The sequence below is a fragment of the Sminthopsis crassicaudata genome, chromosome 2 (genome assembly GCF_048593235.1).
Source record: "Sminthopsis crassicaudata isolate SCR6 chromosome 2, ASM4859323v1, whole genome shotgun sequence".
Classification (NCBI taxonomy): Eukaryota; Metazoa; Chordata; class Mammalia; order Dasyuromorphia; family Dasyuridae; genus Sminthopsis; species Sminthopsis crassicaudata.
The window spans coordinates 411,626,005-411,647,466 of NC_133618.1; the positions used below are offsets into that span (position 1 = coordinate 411,626,005).

Here is a 21,462-nt window from a genome sequence, read left to right on the forward strand (position 1 = left end):
TGAAACAGTAACATACTCTTTAGCACATATTCATCTTTAATAGTATACTGAAAAAGAGTTAAGCTCTTTTAGTAACAAGGAATTCCTTTAAAGTAGACAACTCTCTAGCTCCTCATCTACAAAATAGTAAGGGATTCTGCTTCATCCAATTTTCACTCGGGACATTCAAGCCTCTTTCCATAGCAAAACAGATTTAAAGCCTATATGTTCTCTTCTGTTTTATTCTCTCAAATAAAGAGCAACTAGGTCTCCCCTGAGGATTTTTCTTCTTTTAGGCTATAGATCATATTGACAGCAGTAAGTCCAAATATTTTTCCTGTCAAAAAAAGTAGGATTTAGATGCCTTCCAATGATCTTCTAGGAGGTATAGAGACTATCAAAAAGCATTCCTCAGATTATTTAGTCCTTATTAATTTTTTTAATTTCTTACTTCCTTGTCTTTTGTGGGTTTTCCCACAGTTTCTTTCATTTTCTATGATACATATCAATATATTTTAATGAGTAGTCACGTATCTCTCATTTATGTGAAAAATCAACAATTATACTTTTATGTTAGGTATAATGTTATATAATCTTCCCCTAGGACCAAAAGATTTGTTTTATAGTTTTCACTTATAACATGAAAATTATGTGATAAACCATCATATCCCTGTAGCCATCATAACTAAAGTCCTTGATTCCTTTTAGTATATTCATCTTAGTATCAGTTCTCTATCAGGTGCTGAAAAAAAATATTGGTTTCTCCTCAATATTTTACCTGAAAAATCATTTTTGGCATGTTGATTTTTATCAGTTTTCTCTCAAGAAATATTCTTTTTTTCCAGCAACCAAAATGTTTACTTACCAAAAAGACAATACCATACACATATATCAAGCCTAAGTTTACTTTTTCTAAGACTTTTACAGTACAATTGTAGTTATTTTCTAGTTCTTATTTCTTGAAGGCTGCTATAACTATAAAATATATGTCTTAAATAAATTAATCAATCATTTGTTAAGTGTTTACTATATGCCTAGCTCTACACAATGTACTGGAAATAGAAAGGCAGAATGAAATAGGAATTGAGCTTAAGACTGCCATTCTTTCATTGTACTGGTTGAGATAAAATGCCTGCATCTTGCTCATTATACAGGATATATGCAAGAAATATTTTAGCATGTGTGATGAGCACTTCAGTCTAAACTTGGTGGTACAAGCCAATTGTGCATATTGTGAAAGAGATGATTTGATTCATCAACTGAAGCAGATAATAACAGAATAGCTAAAAGAAGCCACCACTGTAGGAGATGCACTAGAGCACTAATGCACTAGAATATTTGGAACAGACTCACTGAAAAAAGAACATATTATTTCCCTGAAAATCAAATCTTATCTTTCACACCAAAGTCTATGTTTATGCTCAATTCTCTTTAGTAAATTGAATGAAAGACTTCAAAAGGAAGAAAGTCTATGGAGAAAAAAAAATTATAACCAGTGTTGATTCTTATTTTCCAAATGTCACCAAATGTCAAGGCCCCTCTGCTATTGTAGACTAATCAACACTGAGGAAGTGCCCATCTTATCTGGTGGCTGCTGGGTTCCAGGCCAGAGTCACATTGGGTATGTTTATATGAGAAATATACCCCACAGAGCAGCAAAGGAGCAATGCTGCTGCCAATATGTAAACAAGGAGAATATATAACATGCTGTGAGGGACACTTGCTATAAGGTAAACCCAGCCTCAAGTGACAAGCTGAGAAATGGCCACTAAAGGACAAATACCTCACAGAGATATGACTTCAGACCAGAGAAATCCAGGTCGGTTTCTATCTGTAAGTTAATTTCTTTCAGTATGAAAGGACAAGAGAAATGGGGCCAACATCCCTAATGAGCCCTAGAACTAACATATGAATTCATCTTAATATTATAATTCAATTTATTTCCTCCCAAGAACAGGGCTGTTAAGATGGCAGAGTTGGTAATTGTATAATTCACAGCATGGATGGGAAGATGCCCAAACCATGCAGAATCTGATTGTTAGCATTCAACTTTATCATAAAACAAATAAGGAATTGAGTGTATTGGGAAGGAATCTGGACTGGACATTGAGAGAGCAGAGTTCATCTAGAGCAAGTTATTTAACTTCTCAAAGGCTTGGTTCCTTCATCTGTGAAATGGCAGGAGTAGCAAAGTTTTCTAAAATTGTTCTGGTAAAATTTAGGTAAAATGTTTTGAACTATTTATTTAGGGTCAGGAAACAAAAGATATTATTTATCAATGCTAAAAGAGAAAAATAAAAATCTAAGGTGGAGTTATACAATATATATTTCTTGTCAAAAATACAAGAACATTTAAGGCCCAAAAGGGTAGTCTCACTCCCCAAAAAAGATATGTTGGTGAATTATGTTTATTGTTTGATAGAAACATATGTTCAATCAAGACTGCCAAATAAAACTTATAAGATAATACTAAATTATTAAAACTCTAAATGCCAATATTAAGAATTCAGTCTATACTGTGCAGGAAATAGTCAAAATTTTGTTCTCTTGGGAATTTTTGATTCAAACAATCTTGAGTCACATTTTTTCAAGGAAAATAAACATAAAGGTAAATTCTTGTGGGAACATTGCTTTACAAAATTTAAATATGGCAATGGATTTTTAGCACTTAATATCAGTGTAGATGATGGTCATACTTGTTATTTTTCTTGATTTTAAGAGTGAGACCCAAAGAAGGGGAGAAAGAATGAGTGAGCAAGAGAGTGAGAAATAGAGAGAGACAGATAGAATCAGAGACAAAGACAGAGACAGAGACACAGAAATGGAGACAGAAAGAAAGTAAAAGAAGGAAGGAGAGAGTAAGAGACAGGCTAACTGACAGACATAAGAAGGAAGAGGGAAAAGAGAATGAAATTAAATCTCTCAGTGATTCATTGGGACCTATATTTTTATATAGTAATATCAATGTTTGTTATGAAGAAATATTTCAGGAAGAAGTATATTGATCAATAAAGAATTCAATTTGTTTTTACCAATACCAACTCCTGGTAGGAGAAAAAGAAGAAAGACCAAAACTAATGATTATATGGGCAAGAAAACCAAATACCAGTTTGAACTTAAATACAATTTTAGGAAGAAGATAATATTCATCATTTTATGGTTATTAGCACCAAGGGAGTGAGAGTGGCCAAACTTTATTCTTTTTCTCAGAAATATCTGCAGATAATTTTCTATTTATAAACTCTTCCTTCTGTCTCAATCCTTGTCTCATGGTCTCCTCCCTCCAAATGAACTATGATTCTCTCTCTATGACACACATACAAATTCAAACACCTAGTGCCAGCCTGGCAGGATCTCAGAGTAACATGGTGAACAAAACATTCAGTTAACAGAGTTATTTAGCACAAGGGATGAGGGTGGGAAATTATGATACATAGAAAGTGACAGAAAACATTTCTTATAAAAATAGGCTTAACATGTTTTCCTTAATGGCTGTTTACCTCTCTTCTTTTTAGTTTCCTTATCAAGAGTGAGTATGAGTACTTTTTGCTATTATGATGTAGTTGAGATGACTTGAAAATGGTAGAACATTCCCTAATTCTTTTAAATTCAATCTGTAATATATCTTCATCTCTCTAAACTCTATTCCTGTTTGAAGGATGCTCATCTTTCCAATAATCTCTATGATCCCAGTCATTTTCTTTCAGATTTTACTAATGATTTGACTTTGAGGAAATCTGCTACAAAATCTGCTACTTAATTCAGAATGAATCAATATAGATTTTAATTAAAGTTTTGCCATTCCTTTTTTGACCCAAGGAAGTCACTAGACTTTTTGGGATTTAATTTCATCTTCTGTAAAAAGTGAATAATGCATATATTCTCTACTATTCACTGTCAACAGTTTTGTGATTCTAGCTTATCTAACTTTTCTACAATTTTATTCAAATCTTTAACTTTTTGCTTATTGATTTCTTGATAAATGTCCTAGTTGGGACTGCCATTTCTTAAGGAAGTTTTTACTTCTATCTAAATTCACTTTCTGGATTGTTCTGCCACCCCACCAGCTGTTTTGACTCAGTATTACCCAATTGCTTGTGAAGCAAGCTGCCTAACTCTCCTTTCCTCCTTTCCAATTTCCTTTATATTTTGTCTATCCCTATACTATAAACTCCAGGAGAAACTATCATATCCTAATCAGGACAACAAGCCTCAGATATGAATCATTCTAAGTTGACTAGTTAGAAATTTAGTAGAATGAAGTCAGTGATTTTCTAGGAAGTATAAAAGGAACTTTTTTTTTTTTATAAATTATACTGCTTTGATTACGACACTATAGATCTTAGCATCACCCATTCACATTGCCTTGAAAATAAACAGAAAGCACTCTATAAATGTCTACTGAATAAATTGATTGCTATCTGTATTGATAAGCATGTCACTAACAACTAAGTCTTTTCTCTCCACAGCATCCTGATTCCAATTATACTCTAAAGAAGAGAGTGAACTCTCTGACCCTGTCAAAACTTCCATCACCTGAGGTGAAAAAGGTTCTTAGCAGAGCCTCTAACTCACAGTTTATGCCTGGCATTCCATCATCAGCACCTCTACCACCATTGCTACCACCAGCCACTAATGGCACAAGCAAAATAGACCAGTATTCCAGAATTCTTTTTCCTGTGGCATTTGCAGGATTCAACTTGGTATATTGGATTGTTTACCTCTCTAAAGAAACAATGGAAGTGAGTAGTGGCATTGAATAGTTGTCAGACAAAATAATCTATATAGATAGTGTCTATATTTAGGGAATCTGCAATCTATTTTGAAAATAGCAAAAGGACTCAGAATTTTAAGTAATATTGCTAGCAAAATGTGAAGGATGGAAAAAAATTAACCTTTCTGGAAGAAAAATTATTTTCTGAAAATCTAGAATGATACTTAAGTGTAAATATAAATGATTAAAGCTTTTTTTTTTTTTTTTTTTTTTTTGTCTAACATTGAAGAATATTTCCCCCTGTTAATCACAAAATAAAGTGAATGGATATTAACACCTCCAAAGGTTGCCCAAAAATAGATCAGTTTTGGTCCATCTTACAAAAGAGCAAAATTATAAAAAATACCCTAAATATTTATCAATAGATGAATATCAGCATGGAGGTAACCTTTATATTGGTTAAGAATGGCTGTCACTTGCATTGTGAAATCAGCATTCAGCCTGGCCATTATTTTTTAACCTTGCTGTGCTCTTTTACCTCAATAAAGTATGGTATTTGTATATCTATGAATTATTCATCCAATATAAAATATGTATGCATATGTACATAGTTTAAGTGCCATTCAAAAAATAATGCAGTGGTACACTTAAATTGTCCTCAAGAAAATGTTCTCCACACTTATGTCCTATTATTTCTGAGGATGTAATGATTAGAATGAAATCATTAAAATCTTATATTTTATATATAAATGTCTTTTTTTAAATATCATCCTCTTATTTCCAAAAAGATCCAACTGAAGCAACCCTGATATTGTTACACTTCTAAAAATGCTAAGCATATTCAACCCTAAGTAACACAGTTTAAACTAATATAAATTCCTTAAGCACCTGTTACATATTAGGAAGGTTAGGATATAAAAATTCACTCCGTATCCCTGAACCCAAAAGCAAGATTCATCTCATCAGAAGTTAATATACTTCTATAGATCATTTCTTAGGTTGGGAGTATGGGGCATTGGAAGAACTAAATGGGGATATATTTTATTTGGTGTGGAAAGACAATGGAAGCAGCACAATTATTCAAGGAATTGTTCCACCAGTGGTTAGGAGGCGTTATTTCCTTGTGATGCACAAAACTGGATTAGATTTGGATTAAGAAGATCTGGATAGAAACTTAGCTCTAACTCCATTATTTATTGCAATTCTGATCTTTGGTAATTCACTTTCTAAATCTTTTCTTAATCAAAAATGATGTGTGTGTGTCTGTAGTGTGCATGTGTAATGTATGATCTTTTATAACTGACATCTTTGATTTTTTTTTATTTAAATCATGCTTGTTTCAAATATTAAATGAATCCAATTTTAAGATTATGAAATCTGTAATGCTCAGATTTTGATAGCTGTAAATATTTATATTTGGTCTCACATTTGCCTATTGTGTTTCTTCAGCCAAGTCGACAGTAAATAAATTAATTCATAAAAACTACATTTGTCAAGAAATTGATAAGCAAAAAGTTAAAGATTTGAATAAAATTGTAGAAAAGTTAGATAAGCTAAAATCATAGAAACTAATTACAGTGAATAGTAAAGAATATATGAAATGCTCAGGTTACATTACATCATTACACAAACTTATCTTGTACTAGAGCATTACATACATAAAGAATTTAGAAAAGCAGTGTGTTAAATGTCTTTGTAGAATTAAAATAAACAGAATTGTAATCAATAAAGGATAATTAAAGAAATGGTGTAGTTTTAGAAGACTATCATGTGAAATTTGCAGTGCCAAGATGGCAGAGTGAGGAAGGAATTCTTTGATTCTCCCAAATTTTCCAAATTTGTTATGGCAAATGAGCTGAGGGGGGGAGACAGAGTGTGAGTTTTTGTTTTTACTATAGTATGGCCCTCCAACAGTCTGAGACAGTGAACTGGCCCCCTATTTAAAAAGTTTGAGGGCCACTGCTTTTGAGAAACCAAAAGTCAGTTCCTGAACTCTAAAGAAAGCCAGATGTTATAAATATATTATTTTATATTATATACTTTATATTGTATGTTATGTTGTTAACGATAATAAATATTATATAGTATAAATGTTATAAATATAAATAGCCAATGTTCTAAAATTTTGTTTTAACATGTATTTGGGGGAAATAATATATATAATATATTTTTAAAATAATATCTTGAAAAATGTGGATTAAAAACAATTTAAAAAATCATAATTTAATCAAAGAAAATAACATTAAGACATTGTATCAAAATATAAATAAAGTCCAAGCAGTACTTAGGAGACAATTGATATTCCTAAAAACTCGTTAAAAAACAAAAGAGAAATTAGAGGACAATTTCTTAAAGACTTAAATATTAATAATAAATAGCTAAATAGGAAGAAAAAATTTAAAAAGCAATTAAGCCCAAGATAGAAATTCTAAAAATCAAAAAAGATCAACAGAATTGAAAACAATTATCAGATTAGTAAAATCAAATATTTTAGTAATGAAAAATAAACTTTAATTTGATAAGATAAAAAGCATAGTATGAAAATTAAAACTGAAAAAGGAAGAATCACAATAAACAGATGAGGAACAAATGGAAAATATTAACTATTTTGAAAAATCATATGCAAACAAAATTGATATCATATGAAAGATCAATTTCACTAAAATACAAATTATAAAGCCTAGTGGAACAATACAGAGAAATGATAAATAGCCTACTTTGAAGAAAAAAAAAATACACAACAACTTAATAACTTATAAATTAATCCTCAAAAGAAAAAAAAAACAATTAGGCTTAAGCATCCCAACATCCACATACTTTTTATCAAATATTAAAAAAAAGTAACTCTAAAATTAGTTAAATGATTTGTAAACATAGGAAATAAAGACATCTTACCAACTTTCTTTAAAATATATATATATATATATATATATATATATATATATATATATATATATATATATATATATATATATATTTTTTTTTTTTTTTTTTTTTTTTTTCCAATTACATGCAAAGCAATTTTTTTTTTTTTACATTTAAGTGACAGATTCTTTCCCTTCATCCCTCCCCTCATTCTTCGTTATGGAGAAAGGACATGTAAATTTATTCAAAACATTTCTACAAAAATCATGTTGAGAAAGAAAACATACATCTCCACCATGCCCCAAAAAATAACCCTCAGAAAAATAAAGTTTAAAATATATATGCTTCAATCTGTATTCAGAAACAATCAGTTCTTTCTCTTGAGTTGGGTAGTATTTTCCCTCAGGTCTTTTTCTTGGATCCAAGAGTATTCTTGGATCATTGTATTGCTGAGCCTACCAGGATATTTCATTTTATATGAGCTCATGGAGGACTTTGCAGGTTTTTCTTAGAGTATTCTGCCCATCATTTGTTATAGAACAATAATATCATTATAGTCACATACACAATTTATTTAATCATTCTTCAATTGATGGACATCCCTTTAATATCTAACTCTTTGCCTTGAGAAAAGGGCTATTATAAACATGTTTATACATATAGCCCTCCCCCTTTTAACCTCTTTTATAGTTGTGGTACTGTTAGGTTAAAGGATATGTATGTCTTTATTGTCTTCTGGGAATAAATTGTATCTTTTGATCATATATCAATTGAGCAATGGTTCTTTTTTATTTATAAATTTGACTCAGTTCCTTATAAATTTTAGAAATAGAGCTTTTATTAAAGAACTTCAAAATACTGCTCACAATTACTGTTGTTAACTGTATGTCCCTCACCCCCAATAATTCTGTTTTCTCTCTCTCCTTTAACTTTGTTCCTACTCAAAAATATTTTGCTTATGATCACTCCTTCTCGCACCTTTCCACTCCACTTCAGAAATTTTTTTCTTGCTTTTTTTATAGTAGATAATTTACTCTGTTCCACATCTTTTTCTACTATCTTCCTCTTTCAACCCTTAATTTAATTTTTCAGATATTATTCCTTCATTTTCAACTTATACCTGTCCTCCCCCCTCTCCCTCTCCCTCTCCCTCTCCCTCTTTATGATTTCCTTTACTTGATTACCCTTATGCTTCTCCCAAGTCTTGAATTTAGCTCTAGTCTTTTTATCATGAATGTTTGAAAATTCTCTATATCATTGACTATCCACATTTTCCCTAAAGGATTATACTCAGTTTTGCTAGGTAGGCGATTCTTGATTGTAATCCTAGCTCTATTGTTCTCTGGTATATTATATAACAATCTCTCTCCTCCATTGTGCCTTTTTTATGGATTCTCATACTAAAATTTGTTTAAATTCATTATTTAAAGACATTTGGAGGAGTTTGGGGGAGACTTCAGACAAGTCTCTCTCTTTATTCCACCCTCTTGGCTCTACCTCTCCAATTTTCTTTTTTAAAGGAAATATACTCCTGATACCCAAGATTGTTGTTCAGTCAGTTCTGACTCTTCATGACCTTCTGGAACATAGTATACTAATACAATTTATGGAGTTTTTGTTAAGGATACTGAAATGATTTTTCATTTCTTTTCTTTTTTTTTTAACAGATTTTTTAACAGATTAAGCTACAAAGAGGCAAAACAGAGTCATACAGCTAGTAACTGTCTACATTTGAATTAAAATCTACCTGACTCTAGGTTCTATCCACTGAACAACCTATGTGCCTTTAAGGCAAACAGAGGCTGTGACTTCTTCAGAGTCAACAGGTAATAAGTATCTGAGACTGAATTTGAACTTAGATCTTCCTGATCACAGACTCAGTGCTCTTTACTGAGTCATATAGCTACCCTAGTAGTCAATAAAGGGAAACATAAAGAAGTGAAACAAAACTATAGACCAATAAATATTATTATAAAGTAATGGTTTCATTATTAGCAATGGGTTATTGAAATATTTTTTAAATTATGCATTATTCCTGAAAGCAATAAAAGTTATTTAAAATATATTTTAAATTTTAAAATATTTAAAATGTGCAATTTTCAAGAAGGAAATCACAAAGAAATTATCACATTAATTTCTGATAAAGAACTTATATCCAAGGGTGGAGCCAAGAAGGCAGAGAGGAAGCATATCTTTTTCCTCAAATCAACACTAAATCAAGATTCTGAATTGATTTTGGGAGTGAAAATTTTCATGAAAAAGATATATTAGAAGAACTTCATAAAGGGTTTGTTTCAATTGGGAATGAAGGGAGGGGCTAAGGATAGGCCAATGAAGGGATCTAGGGCAGTGTGGCTTCCCATAAGCTAGGAAATATAACCAGAGGAATTTACAGCAGTGTTAGTTACTCTAATCTGGTTGCAGGCCAGCAGATCAGTAGATTAGCTGCAAGATATCCAACATCAATGCAAAAGGGAAATAGTGAACCCCTAAATCCCAGAATAAAATAGGGCCTGGCCTCACACATTCAGCACCCATCCAGCACAGCCACCATTACTTGGAGAGGAAGCTTGGGCAATTTCTCCTTTGGCCATAAAAGCAGACCTCAACTTAAAAAAAATGAGCACAAAAGCAAAAAGAACAAAAAGACCATAGATAATTTTTTTTATGGAGAAATAGAAGAATAGATTTCAATCCCTGAAAGCACTAAAAGCAGATCATCTCCAGATGAAGCCCCAAAGGGTGATATGAATTTGTGTCCAACTCATAAAACTCTCTTAAAAGAATTCAGAAAAACCTTAAAAGAGAATTAGAAGAAAAATGGAGAAAGGAAACGAAAACTATGCAAAAGGGTTTGGAAAAGGAAACACAGAAATTATCTGAAAAAAACTCTTAAATAATAGACACAGAGAAATGTAAAAAGCAAATAACTTCTTACAAAATAGACTTGATAAAATGGAAAAAAGAAAGCAACTCCTTGAAAAGCAAAATTTGTGAAATGAAAGAAAAAATCTATTACAAAACATATCATTTAAAAATTCAATTGGCCAAATATAAAAAGAGTTCAAAAGGCAAATGATGAAAATAATTCACTAAAAATTAGAACTGAACAAATGAAAATGACTCCATGAATATCAAGAAACAAACAAAAATTAAATATATATAAATACCTAATTGGAAAAAAAAAAACTGACCTGGAAAAAAGACCTACAAGAGACAACTTAAGGATTATTGGACTTCCTGAAAACCATGATGAAAAAAAGAAAAGAGCTTAGATATTATTTTTCAGGAAATCATCAAGGAAAACTGCCATGATATCCTGGAATCAGAAGGTAAAATGGCCATCGAAAGAATTCAGTGATTACCTCCTGAAAGAGACCCTACAATGAAAATTCCAAAGAATATCATGGTCAAATTTGAGAATTAAACCAAGGAAAAAATATTGCAAGCAGCCAGAAAAAAAAAAAAAAATCAAATATCAAGGAGCCACAATCAGGATTACTCAGGACCTAGCAGCTTCCACCTTAAAAGATCAAAGGGCCTGGAATCTGATATTCCAAAAGGCAAAGGAACTTAGATTTCAGTCAAGAATCAACTATCCAGTTAAATTGAGCAGTATCTTTCACGGAAGAAGATGGACATTCAGTGATACAAGTGAATTTCATTTATTTCTGATGAAAAGTTCAGAGCTGAACAAAAAAATTGATCTCCAAATATGGAACACAAGAGAAACATAAAAAGGTAAAAAAAAAAAAAAAAAAAAAAAAAAAAAAAAGAACTTCTGAGAAATATATCTCTGAGTATACTTAAAGAGTGCCAGGTATAATTTGATTTTATTATAATTATATAAAAAAGAAACGAGGTGGAAAGGGAATTTGCTGAAACTGTCTTCCCAAGTTTCTCCTCCTACTCCTCCCACACAAGTCACATCCCCCTCTTTGTCCCACCAATCAAGTTAGCACAGAATAGCTGGGGAGGGTCAACCTTCAAACAAGTTAATAGGGAACTGTCCAATTGGCAATTAGTCTCACATGCTTCATTATCCAAGTGCATTGCTCAGTTCTAGCCCTTTACATCTCCCGCTTTCTTTTGTTTTAGACCACAGGTAGTCTCATCATCCCTGACTTTTCAGGGAGGTGAAAACCCCAAAAAGGAGGTGATCACGCCCCCCCTGACTTCTCAGAAGGGGAGATGAAAGCACTAAAAAGGAGATAATCATGCCCTCCCTGACATCTCAGGAAGGAAGATGAAAAGCACCAAAGAGAAGTGGGGATTTGTTAGCGGGTTTCTGGGTTGAAGGGCCTTATTAGAGACAAGTATGCACAAACCCATCAACATGGGAGGTATTACACAAGCACATAGCAATAAGGAAGAGGCTATTAGTGATGACTCTCCCCACAGTCAGAGCAGAATCAATGTGGTGTAACAAACAGGAATTGTATATGAAAGTAGTGATATAACAAACAATATAAATCAACATGGTATTGTAAGAGATTTCCAGAAGTCCTAGAAGGAGGGTATGTAAACATCAGTCACACATATGCCTTCTTCAGCAACCAAGAGATAGTCCAAAACCAATCTATTCTCCATTGCTTCACATGTTAGGGAATCCAATGATTCCAACAAGTTTTTGAAGTCCCACATCAGTCTTTTTATATGTTAGGGAATCCAATGATCCCTACAGGTTTTGAAGTCCAGCAACAGTCTTATGATGCCTCAGAGAATCCAATGATTCCTGAGGACTTTCAAGTCCAAGAGTTTTTGATGTCCATGGGTCAAACGCCATAATTGCCAGGTTCTTTCAGTGGTGGGCACAGTCAGCAACGGAACCACCCAATGTTTCTTGGGTCTTCTCCTTTGTTTCAAGGGTCTGCTCTGTGTCTCTCTGATGGACAAGGTGAATACGGCTCATTGACACCCATCTGATTCCTTCTCCATTTGTGGAGATACAAGCAAACCCTCTCCCTCAAGCAGTTAACCTGTCTGGTCCCTTCCATTCACCACTTTCTGGGTCTCTCCACATCACCTGAAGATTATCTAAAGACAGTGAAGCTGCTCGCACTGGACATTGCCCTTCTGGTGGGTTATAAAACCTGTCTGCAGGAGCCAGTGCATCTTTGTCAAAAATTAAAAAATTAATGGTATAGAGAACTAAATTTAGAAGTTCTCTAGAGTTACCTGTGGCTCCCCCTTTCTTTTGTTTTTGAAGGGGTGTCTTAATATCTCTGTTTCTTCTCTCTACTATTGCCTGACCTTGCGGATTAAAGGGTATGCCTGTGGTATGTAAAATCTTATACTGTGCACAAAAGTGTGTAAAATGTTTAGACATATATGCAGGTCCATTGTCTGTTTTTATTGTTTGTGGCACACCCATAATTGCAAATGCTTGTATAAGGAATTCAGTAACCACTCAGGCTGTCTCTTTTGCTGCTGGCATTGCAAATGTGAATCCTGAAAAGGTGCCTACCATGACATGGATAAAAGATAGATGACCAAAAGATTTATAATGGGTCATATCTATTTGCCAAATTTCATTAGGTCTCAAGCCACGAGGGTTCTTACCTGGAGGGAGGGTAGGAGCATGGAAAGGAAGGCAAGCTGTACAGGCTTTTACTATGCTCCTAGCTTCTTCTCTTGTTATTCCAAATTGTAAATGTAAAGCTCAGGCAGCCCAATGATATTTAGAATGAGATTCTTGTGCTTCTTGAAATAAAGGAGTACTGGCCAACATGGTTAGAAGGCTATCTGCCTTTGAATTACCATCAAAAATAGAACCTGGAAGTCCATTATGGGAGTGGACATGCAAAATATAAATCTTACCAGGATGCTTTCTCACTCGCTCTTCAAGTTCCTTAAAGAGCTGATATATATTGGAGGCTACACATTTTATTTGGGCTGTGGCAATTCTTTGTACCACACCTCCTGAATAGGCCGAATCAGATATTATATTTATGTCTCCCAGATAATAAGCAAGAGCTAGAATGACTGCATACAATTCATTCTGCTGAGTGGACTTAAAAGGAGTTCTGATTACTCTCTTTATAGTTAAGTCACAAGAATATACAGCACAAATATTATGTTTGGATGCATCTGTAGATAGTTGGTCCTTTAAGAGGAACTTTAGGAACCTTTTCTTCAAGAATCCATTGCCAATTATGTAACAGTCTGGTTATCTTTAATGGAGACCCATGTGCAAAATTTGGAGCCATGGTTAATAAAATTTGCCACTCTGGGATGGTTTCACAGCACACATTAACTTGTGCATTAGTATAAAAGGTGTATATCTTGTCAGGTCTTATCCCAGATAATTTTACTTCTCGTTTAATGACCTTTAATAAAATTCTAGCCACAAGCACTGGGTAAGGAGTAAGGCTTTGTTCTGGTTGTGCTGGGAGGTTCACCCACTCTATCATACTGTCTCCTTGATGAAGGACTGCTGTGGGTGCCTCTTGTGTAGCAAAAACTGATATTTCCAAAGGTTTTTGAAGGATTCTTTCAACCACATTGGATAAAGCCAGTTCAACTTGTTTCAAAGCCTCTTGAGCTTCTTTTGTAAGCTGGCGTGGTGAATTTAAAGCGCTGTCTCCCTTAAAATGTCATATAATGGTTGCAATTGACAGGTAGTCAAGCCTAGCATGGGACGCATCCATTGGATATCTCCTATCAATTTCTGGAAGTCATTTAAGGTGTTTAGCTTCTCTGTTATTAAGGAGAGTTTTTGTACTGTAAGTACCTTAGGATATACTTCATATCCTAAATATTGAAAAGGAGCACGTCTTTGAATCTTTTCTGAAGCTATGTGCAATTTATAATTCCTTAGTGTTACTATGGTTTTTTTTAGACATGCTTCTAACATTTGTTCCTCAGGTGCACATCCCAATATATCATCCATGTAATGTAATAATATTACTTTTGGAAATGCTTTTCTTACTGGAGTAAGAGCAGCAGCAACATACATTTGACACATAGTAGGGCTGTTTTTCATTCCCTGTGGCAAAACTGTCCATTCATATCTTTTATAAGGCTCAGCTAAGTTAACGCTGGGCACTGAAAAGGCAAATCTTTTCATATCCTCCTTATCTAGAGGGATAGAATAGAAACAATCCTTAATGTCTATAACCCACAGAAGCCATTCTCTAGGCAACTGAGTAGGAGATGGAAGTCCAGGTTGAAGAGTTCCCATAGTATCTATCTGTTCATTTGCCTTTCTTAAATCAGTCAACATCCTCCATTTTCCAGATTTTTTTTTTTTTTTTTTAACAACAAATACTGGGGAATTCCAAGGACTTAGAGAAGGTTGTAAGTGTCCTTGGTCAAGTTGTTCCTGTACTATGTCTAGTAAGGCCTGAATTTTATCGCTACCTAAGGGCCACTGTTCTATCCACACTGGTGTATCAGTTTTCCATTGGATAGGAACAGGTGAAAGTGTTGGCAGGCCTTCAACAGCAGCCCTGCCTTAAAAACCAAAGTACTCATTTTTAACCGTAATTGTTGTAAAATGTCTCTTCCCCATAGATTGATGGGGATTTTTTCAACTATAAAAAGAGTAAAAACTCCTGTTTCACCTTCAAATATCCATCTTAAAGGGGTAGCACTAACTTCAGCTGCTATTGATCCTCCTACCCCAGACATGTAGGTGTCTACCTTAGTCTTTGGCCAGTGACTGGGCCAGTTGGCACCTCTAATGACTGTGAGATCTGCACCTGTGTCCACCAGTCCTTCTAATGGTATGCCATTTATATAGATGGTGAGCATAGGTAGGCCAGCTGTCATAGCTGCTGTCCAGTATATTCCTGGGTTTTTCTGCTTGGAGTCAGAATGTGGGTGACTGTCACCAGATTGCTTATTAGGGGTCTGTATCAATAAACCCAATGCTACTACTTCCCCTGGTTGATAAGTCACACATTGTCTACCTGTGTTAGTGACTGGGATATTATCTACACATTCCCCAGTTTCCCACATCAGTGTATGAATGGACACCTTCTTGTAAGTACTCTCGGGGGGTGAAATGGTCAAGCCTACTGTGTTTGGAGGCAAGGAATCCATAAGCTGGAGAGGAACAGATTTCACCTCTCCAGGGGATATTTCAGTTGTCCCAGCTGCATACAACTCTATCCTCCCTAATTGTAGTGCCTTTCTCCCATCATGTTGCTTCCTGGCTGACTGATTGTGTAATCTCTTTCTCCCATCAGATAGCTTCCTGGCTGATTGGTCATGTCTGGGTATTGGACTTGGAGGCACTCTCTGGGTGTGGCATCAGCTACCATCATGCCCCAAGTGGTTTTTGCCTGGGGCCCTGGAGCTGGGCCCCTCATCCCATTTCCCTGAACCAGTGTACAGCCTGAGGCCCAATGGAGTCCTCTGTTGCATTTTGGACATGGGGTTTTGGGTCTTGTTCTCCCAGCCTGTCTTCTCACTCTGTCTCTATGCCAACATTGAGCTTTCAGATGGCCTACTTTACCACATTGAAAGCATTGACGAGTCTCTCTGGAAGTCCCTTGCCAAAAGGGACCCTGTCTTCCTGTGTTGGGATCTTGAGAAGTCTGCACCATAGCCTGGCTATAAAAGGTGTTTGTGCCCACTGTGGCACAGCATCTTATGATCTCCTCTAAAGGAGCATCCCTATGTAGTCCTAGTATAATCCTTCAACAAACCTCATTGGCATTTTCTCTAGCAAGTCGCCTTACCAAAGTGTCTGTTACTTCATTTTCACCATTAGTCTGTGTGACAGCTGTCTGCAAATGTGCCACTAAATCAGCAAAGGGTTCATTGCATCCCTGTACAATTTTTGTGTTGGTCTCACCCTTGTAGTTTTTACTGGGGAGAGAAGCCCATGCTTTGATAGCAGCAGCAGCAATTTGCTCAAATGCTCTTATGGAGTAATTAATCTGTACTGAAGCATCTGCATAAGAACCTACACCTGTTAGTAGGTCATAGGTGATTGAAGTATTAACTCCCCTTTGACTATTTCGTTGAGCTTGAATCCTACAGAGCTCACTAAATTCAGAAAACCACAACAAATTTTGTCCAGGTTCTAAGCACACCTTTGCAATGATTTTCCAATCACTAGGGGTTAAGGTTTCATAAACCAAATTGTGTATTAACATCTTAACATAATTTCATGTAGCCCTAAAGACAGTGCAAGATTTTTTCAGGTTTTTAAGGATATCCATATTAAAAGAAGCATATCTTCTACTCTCTTGACCTGCAGAATTGTACTGTTGAACCACGAAAGAAATTTGAAGTCTGAAATCATTATCTACTTCTTTTCCATTTCAGATGGCTTCAATAAGCCCTTTTTCTAATCTAGTTATAGGGGTTGGTAATTGCTGGGGGGGAGGTGCTTATGATGTCACCGTCCCTACCACTACTCCTCCTCCCTCAGTCCCTGAAGGTGGAGTGGATGTGGGCTGATCAATAATCTGCTCTCTAGGTGGGGTTGAAATTTCTTCAGGACAATCAGAGTCAACATACCCTGATTCCTCATTCAAATCCCCTTGCCCTCTGGCAATGTCTTCAGTTTGCTTATCTTCTATCTTTTGTTCCTCATACTTTCTTCTCTGTTCAGTTTTAGAACTTTTCCTTCTCCTAAAATCTGCTAGATAGCTTAAATCTAATTGAATCATGTTGTATAGATAAAATACCTCTGGGGAAATTGAACAAGGCCCTTTTTTTTTTTTTTTTTTGCATAAAATTCTTTTATTTCAAGTCCCACTAGCTTCCAGTTATCTATACTTAGTTTTTCTTCCTTTAAGAACCAAGGGGACATGCGATTCAATGAATCTAATAGACAATCCATTTGTGGGTGGGTTATAAGTAAACTTTTCTTGTCAATTATCTTAATTATATTCTCTATAGCATTTCTAGATGAGGCTGAAGCAGGGGCTGGGGTTGGAGCAGGGTTGGCTGAGGCCGAGGAAATGTTTGTACCTAATACCTGCCCCATCTCAGCTATTAGAGATTGCTAGTTTAGTCCTTAACAAGGTAAGTTCCTTATTTCTATTAGAATACTTACCTAATCTCCTGGTCACTGGAGGACTTAGGTGGAAGTAGGGTGCCAGCCTCACATTTGGACGCCAAATGCTGGAACTCTGTCTTCCCAGAAATCAGCCAGAGTCAGGATCACTAAACGTCTTTATTCTTGATCTTTTATGGTCACCTCCCAATGCCAGGTCACGAATGCGAGAGAGCATGAGTTCCTCGACCCAAGTTTCTCCTCCTACTCCTCCCACACAAGTCACTCCCCCCTCTTTGTCCCACCAATCAAGTTAGCACAGAACAGCTGGGGAGGGTCAACCTTCAAACAAGTTAATAGGGAACTGTCCAATTGGCAATTAGTCTCACGTGCTTCATTATCCAAGTGCATTGCTCAGTTCTACCCCTTTACAGGAATTATAATGGAAAAAGAGGAAAATGGAGGTAAAATGACAGAAATCGCTTGTCATGAAGAAGAAAAGAAGACCTATTATAATTGAGGGGAAAAGGGAGAATGAACATTTTTTGAATGCTACTCTCATCAAATTTGGTTCAAAGAATATCTGACATATTTGGCTTCACTGAGAAACTTGTCTCACACTATAGGAAAATGGGAAGGGAAAGATTAAAGGAAAATGGGGAAGCTAATAGAAGGGAAAACAGAAGTAGTAGGGGAAAGGTTCAAGAAGAGGGGGAGATCTGTAAAAGGGGAAGGATGTTTGAGGGAGGTGTTAGAAGCAAAATATTGAGAAGGAGCGAAAAGGGGAAAAGAAGGAGAAAAGCATAACTTGGAGTAAATAAGATGGTGGAAAATACAGAATTAGTCATTTTTAACTGTGAATATGAGTGGGATGATCTTTCCCATAAAATGAAAGCAGATAGCATATTAGATTAAAAGCCAGAATCCTATAATATATTGTTTACAGGAGAGACACTTGAAACAGGGTGATAAATACAGAATAAAGGTAAAAGGCTGGAGCAGAATCTATTATACTTCAGATTAAATTTTAAAAAAATGCAGGGGTAGCGATCCCCTGATCTCAGATCAAGCAAAAGCAAAAATAGTTCTAATTAAAAGATATAAGAAAGGAAACTACGTTTTGCTAACAGGTACGTTCAAAAATGAAATAATGTCAATATTAAACATAAATGCACCAAGTGCATCCAAATTCCTTGGGGAGAAGTTAAAAGAGCTGCAATAAGAAACAGACAGCAAAACGATACTAGTGCGGTATCTCACCATTGATCTCACAGAACTTGATAAATAAAACCATAAAATAAATAAGAAAGAAGTCAAAGAGGTAAATAGAATACTAGAAAAGTTAGGTATGATAGATCTTTGAAGGAAATTCAATGGAAAAAGAAAGGAATATACATTTTTCTTGGTGGCTCATGGAATCTAAAACTTTGTGCAGGCAATAATTATATTTTCCAAAATTATTAAGTTGTCCATATACTTTGCTCAGTGATATTATAATTAATATTTGCCAGGAGAGATTTTTTTTTTAAAGGCTTTGATCCAGATATATAAGAATATTCACAGAAAATCATTTTGTTATAACAATGAATTAGAAAATAATAGATTGTCAGAATTCAGAAATGAATGATTTTTCATATATAAATAGAACGACATAATATTGTCCAAATGATGTTAAATATGATGAACATTTAAATACCACGATTTGCCCCACCATTCTCCAACTGATGGGCATACATTCATTTTCCAATTTCTAGCCACTACAAAAAGGGCTGCCACAAACATTTTTGCACATATGGGTCCCTTTTCCTTCTTTAAGATCTCTTTAGGATATAAGGCCAGTAGAAACACTGCTGGAATAAAGGGTATGCACAGTTTTATAACTTTTTGAGCATAGTTCTAAATTGCTCTACAGAATGTTTGGATCTGTTCACAATTGCACCAACAATGTTCCACCTCCCTGAAAAGTCAGGGATGGCATGACCACTGTGTTCTAAAACAAAAAAGCGGGAGATATAAAGGGCTAGAACTGAGCAAATGCACTTGGATAATATAGCACATGAGACTAATTGCCAATTGGACAATTCTCTATTAACATGTTTGAAGGATGACCCTCCCCAACTATTAGGTGCTGGCTGGATCAGGGGTGTGGACAAAGGAGGGGAAGTGACATGTGTGGGTGGAGTAGGAGGAGTACATTGAAGCATTCTCTTAGTGGTAGAGAGAGAGGAAGAAGGTGTGGAGATTACTAGATCTAATCCCCTAACCTCAACCTCAAAAGACCAAGAATAAAGACTTTTGATTATCCTGACTCCAGCTGATTTCTGGAAAGAAGACAGTGTCCCAGATTTCCTACATCTCCTACAACATTCGTTATTATCTTTTTCTGTCATCTTAGCCAATCTGAGAGGTGTGTAGTCATATCTCAGAATTGTCTTAATTTGCATTTCTCTGATCAATAGTGATTTGGAGCACTTTTTCATATAACTAGAAATAGTTTCAATTTCTTCATCTGAAAATTTTCTGTTCATATCCTATAACCATTTATCAATTGGTGAATGGTTTGAATTCTTATACATTTGTGTTAATTCTATATATATTTTAGAAATTAGTTCTTTATCAGAACATTTGAATGTAAAAATGTTTTCCCAGTTTATTGTTTCCCTTATAATCTTATCTGCATTAGTTTTGTTTGTACAAAACTTTTTAACTTAATATGATAAAAATTATTTATTTTGTGATCAATAATGATCTCTAGTTCTTCTTTGGTGACAAATTCCTTCTTTCACAGATCTCAGAGGTAAACTATCCTATGTTCTTCTAATTTGTTTATAATATCATTCTTTATGTATACATCATTAACCCATTTTGACCTTATCTTGATATATGGTGTTAGACATGGGTCCATGCCTAATTTCTGCCATACTAGTTTCCAATTTTCTCAGATGTTTTTGTCAAATAGTGAGTTCTTATTCCACAAGCTAGGGTCTTTGGATTTGTCAAACACTAGATTGCTATAGTCATTGATTGTTTTGTACTGTAAGCCTAATCTATTCCACTGATCAACTATGCTGTTTCTTAATCAGTACCAAATGGTTTTGATTACAATATAAAGTAGTTTTTAGATCTGGTACAGCTAGGCCAACTTCAATTGCTTTTTTTCCCATAATTCTCTTAAAATTGTTGACCTTTTTTTCTTCTAAATTAATTTTGTTAATTTTTCTAGGTCAGTAAAATAGTTTCTTGGGACTTTGATTGGTATAGCACTAAATAAATAGATTAGTTTAGGTAACATTGTCATCCTTATTATATTCACTTGACCAATCCAAGAGCTCTTGATATTTTTCCAATTGTTTAGATCTGAATTTATTTTTGTTTTGCAGTTTTGCTTATATAGTTCCTGACTTTTCCTTGACAGACAACTTCCCAAATATTTAATATTACCAACAGTTATTTTAAATGGAATTTTTCTTTGCATCTCTTGCTTTTGGATTATGTTAGTGATGTATAGAAATGGTGCTGATTTATGTATGTCCTGTAATTTTGATAAAGCTGTGAATTATTTCTAATAGTTTTTAGTTGCTTCTCTAGAGTTCTCTAAGTATACCATTATATCATCTGCAAAGAGTGATAATTTGGTTTCCTCATTACCTACTCTAATTACTTTAATCTCTTCTACTCTTATTGCCAAAGTTAGCATTTCTAATACAATATTGAATAGTAATGGTGATAGTGGGCAACCTTGTTCACCCTGATCTTACTGAGAATGGTTCCAGTTTATCCCCATTCCATGATGCTTACTGATTGTTTTAAATAGAGGCTACTAACTATTTTAAGTAAAAGTCCATTTATTTCTATACTCTCTAGTGTTTTTAATAGGAATGGATAAGGCCAACCTTATTCCTAAGGAACTCACAAGCTAATTAAGAGATATAAACCAACTATATACAAA

The 21,462-nt window shown here is 34.6% G+C and overlaps 1 protein-coding gene across 1 annotated transcript in view; it reads left to right on the forward strand.

The window, feature by feature from the left end:
• Positions 1 to 4,742, forward strand: part of GABRA6 (gamma-aminobutyric acid type A receptor subunit alpha6) — a 39,421-nt gene extending 34,679 nt beyond the window's left edge. The window contains exons 8-9 of the mRNA XM_074285149.1: positions 1,947 to 1,964; positions 4,449 to 4,742. Coding sequence (XP_074141250.1) covers positions 1,947 to 1,964; positions 4,449 to 4,742 — 312 coding nt within the window. The remainder of the gene's footprint in view (positions 1 to 1,946; positions 1,965 to 4,448) is intronic.
• Positions 4,743 to 21,462: the final 16,720 nt, after the last annotated feature.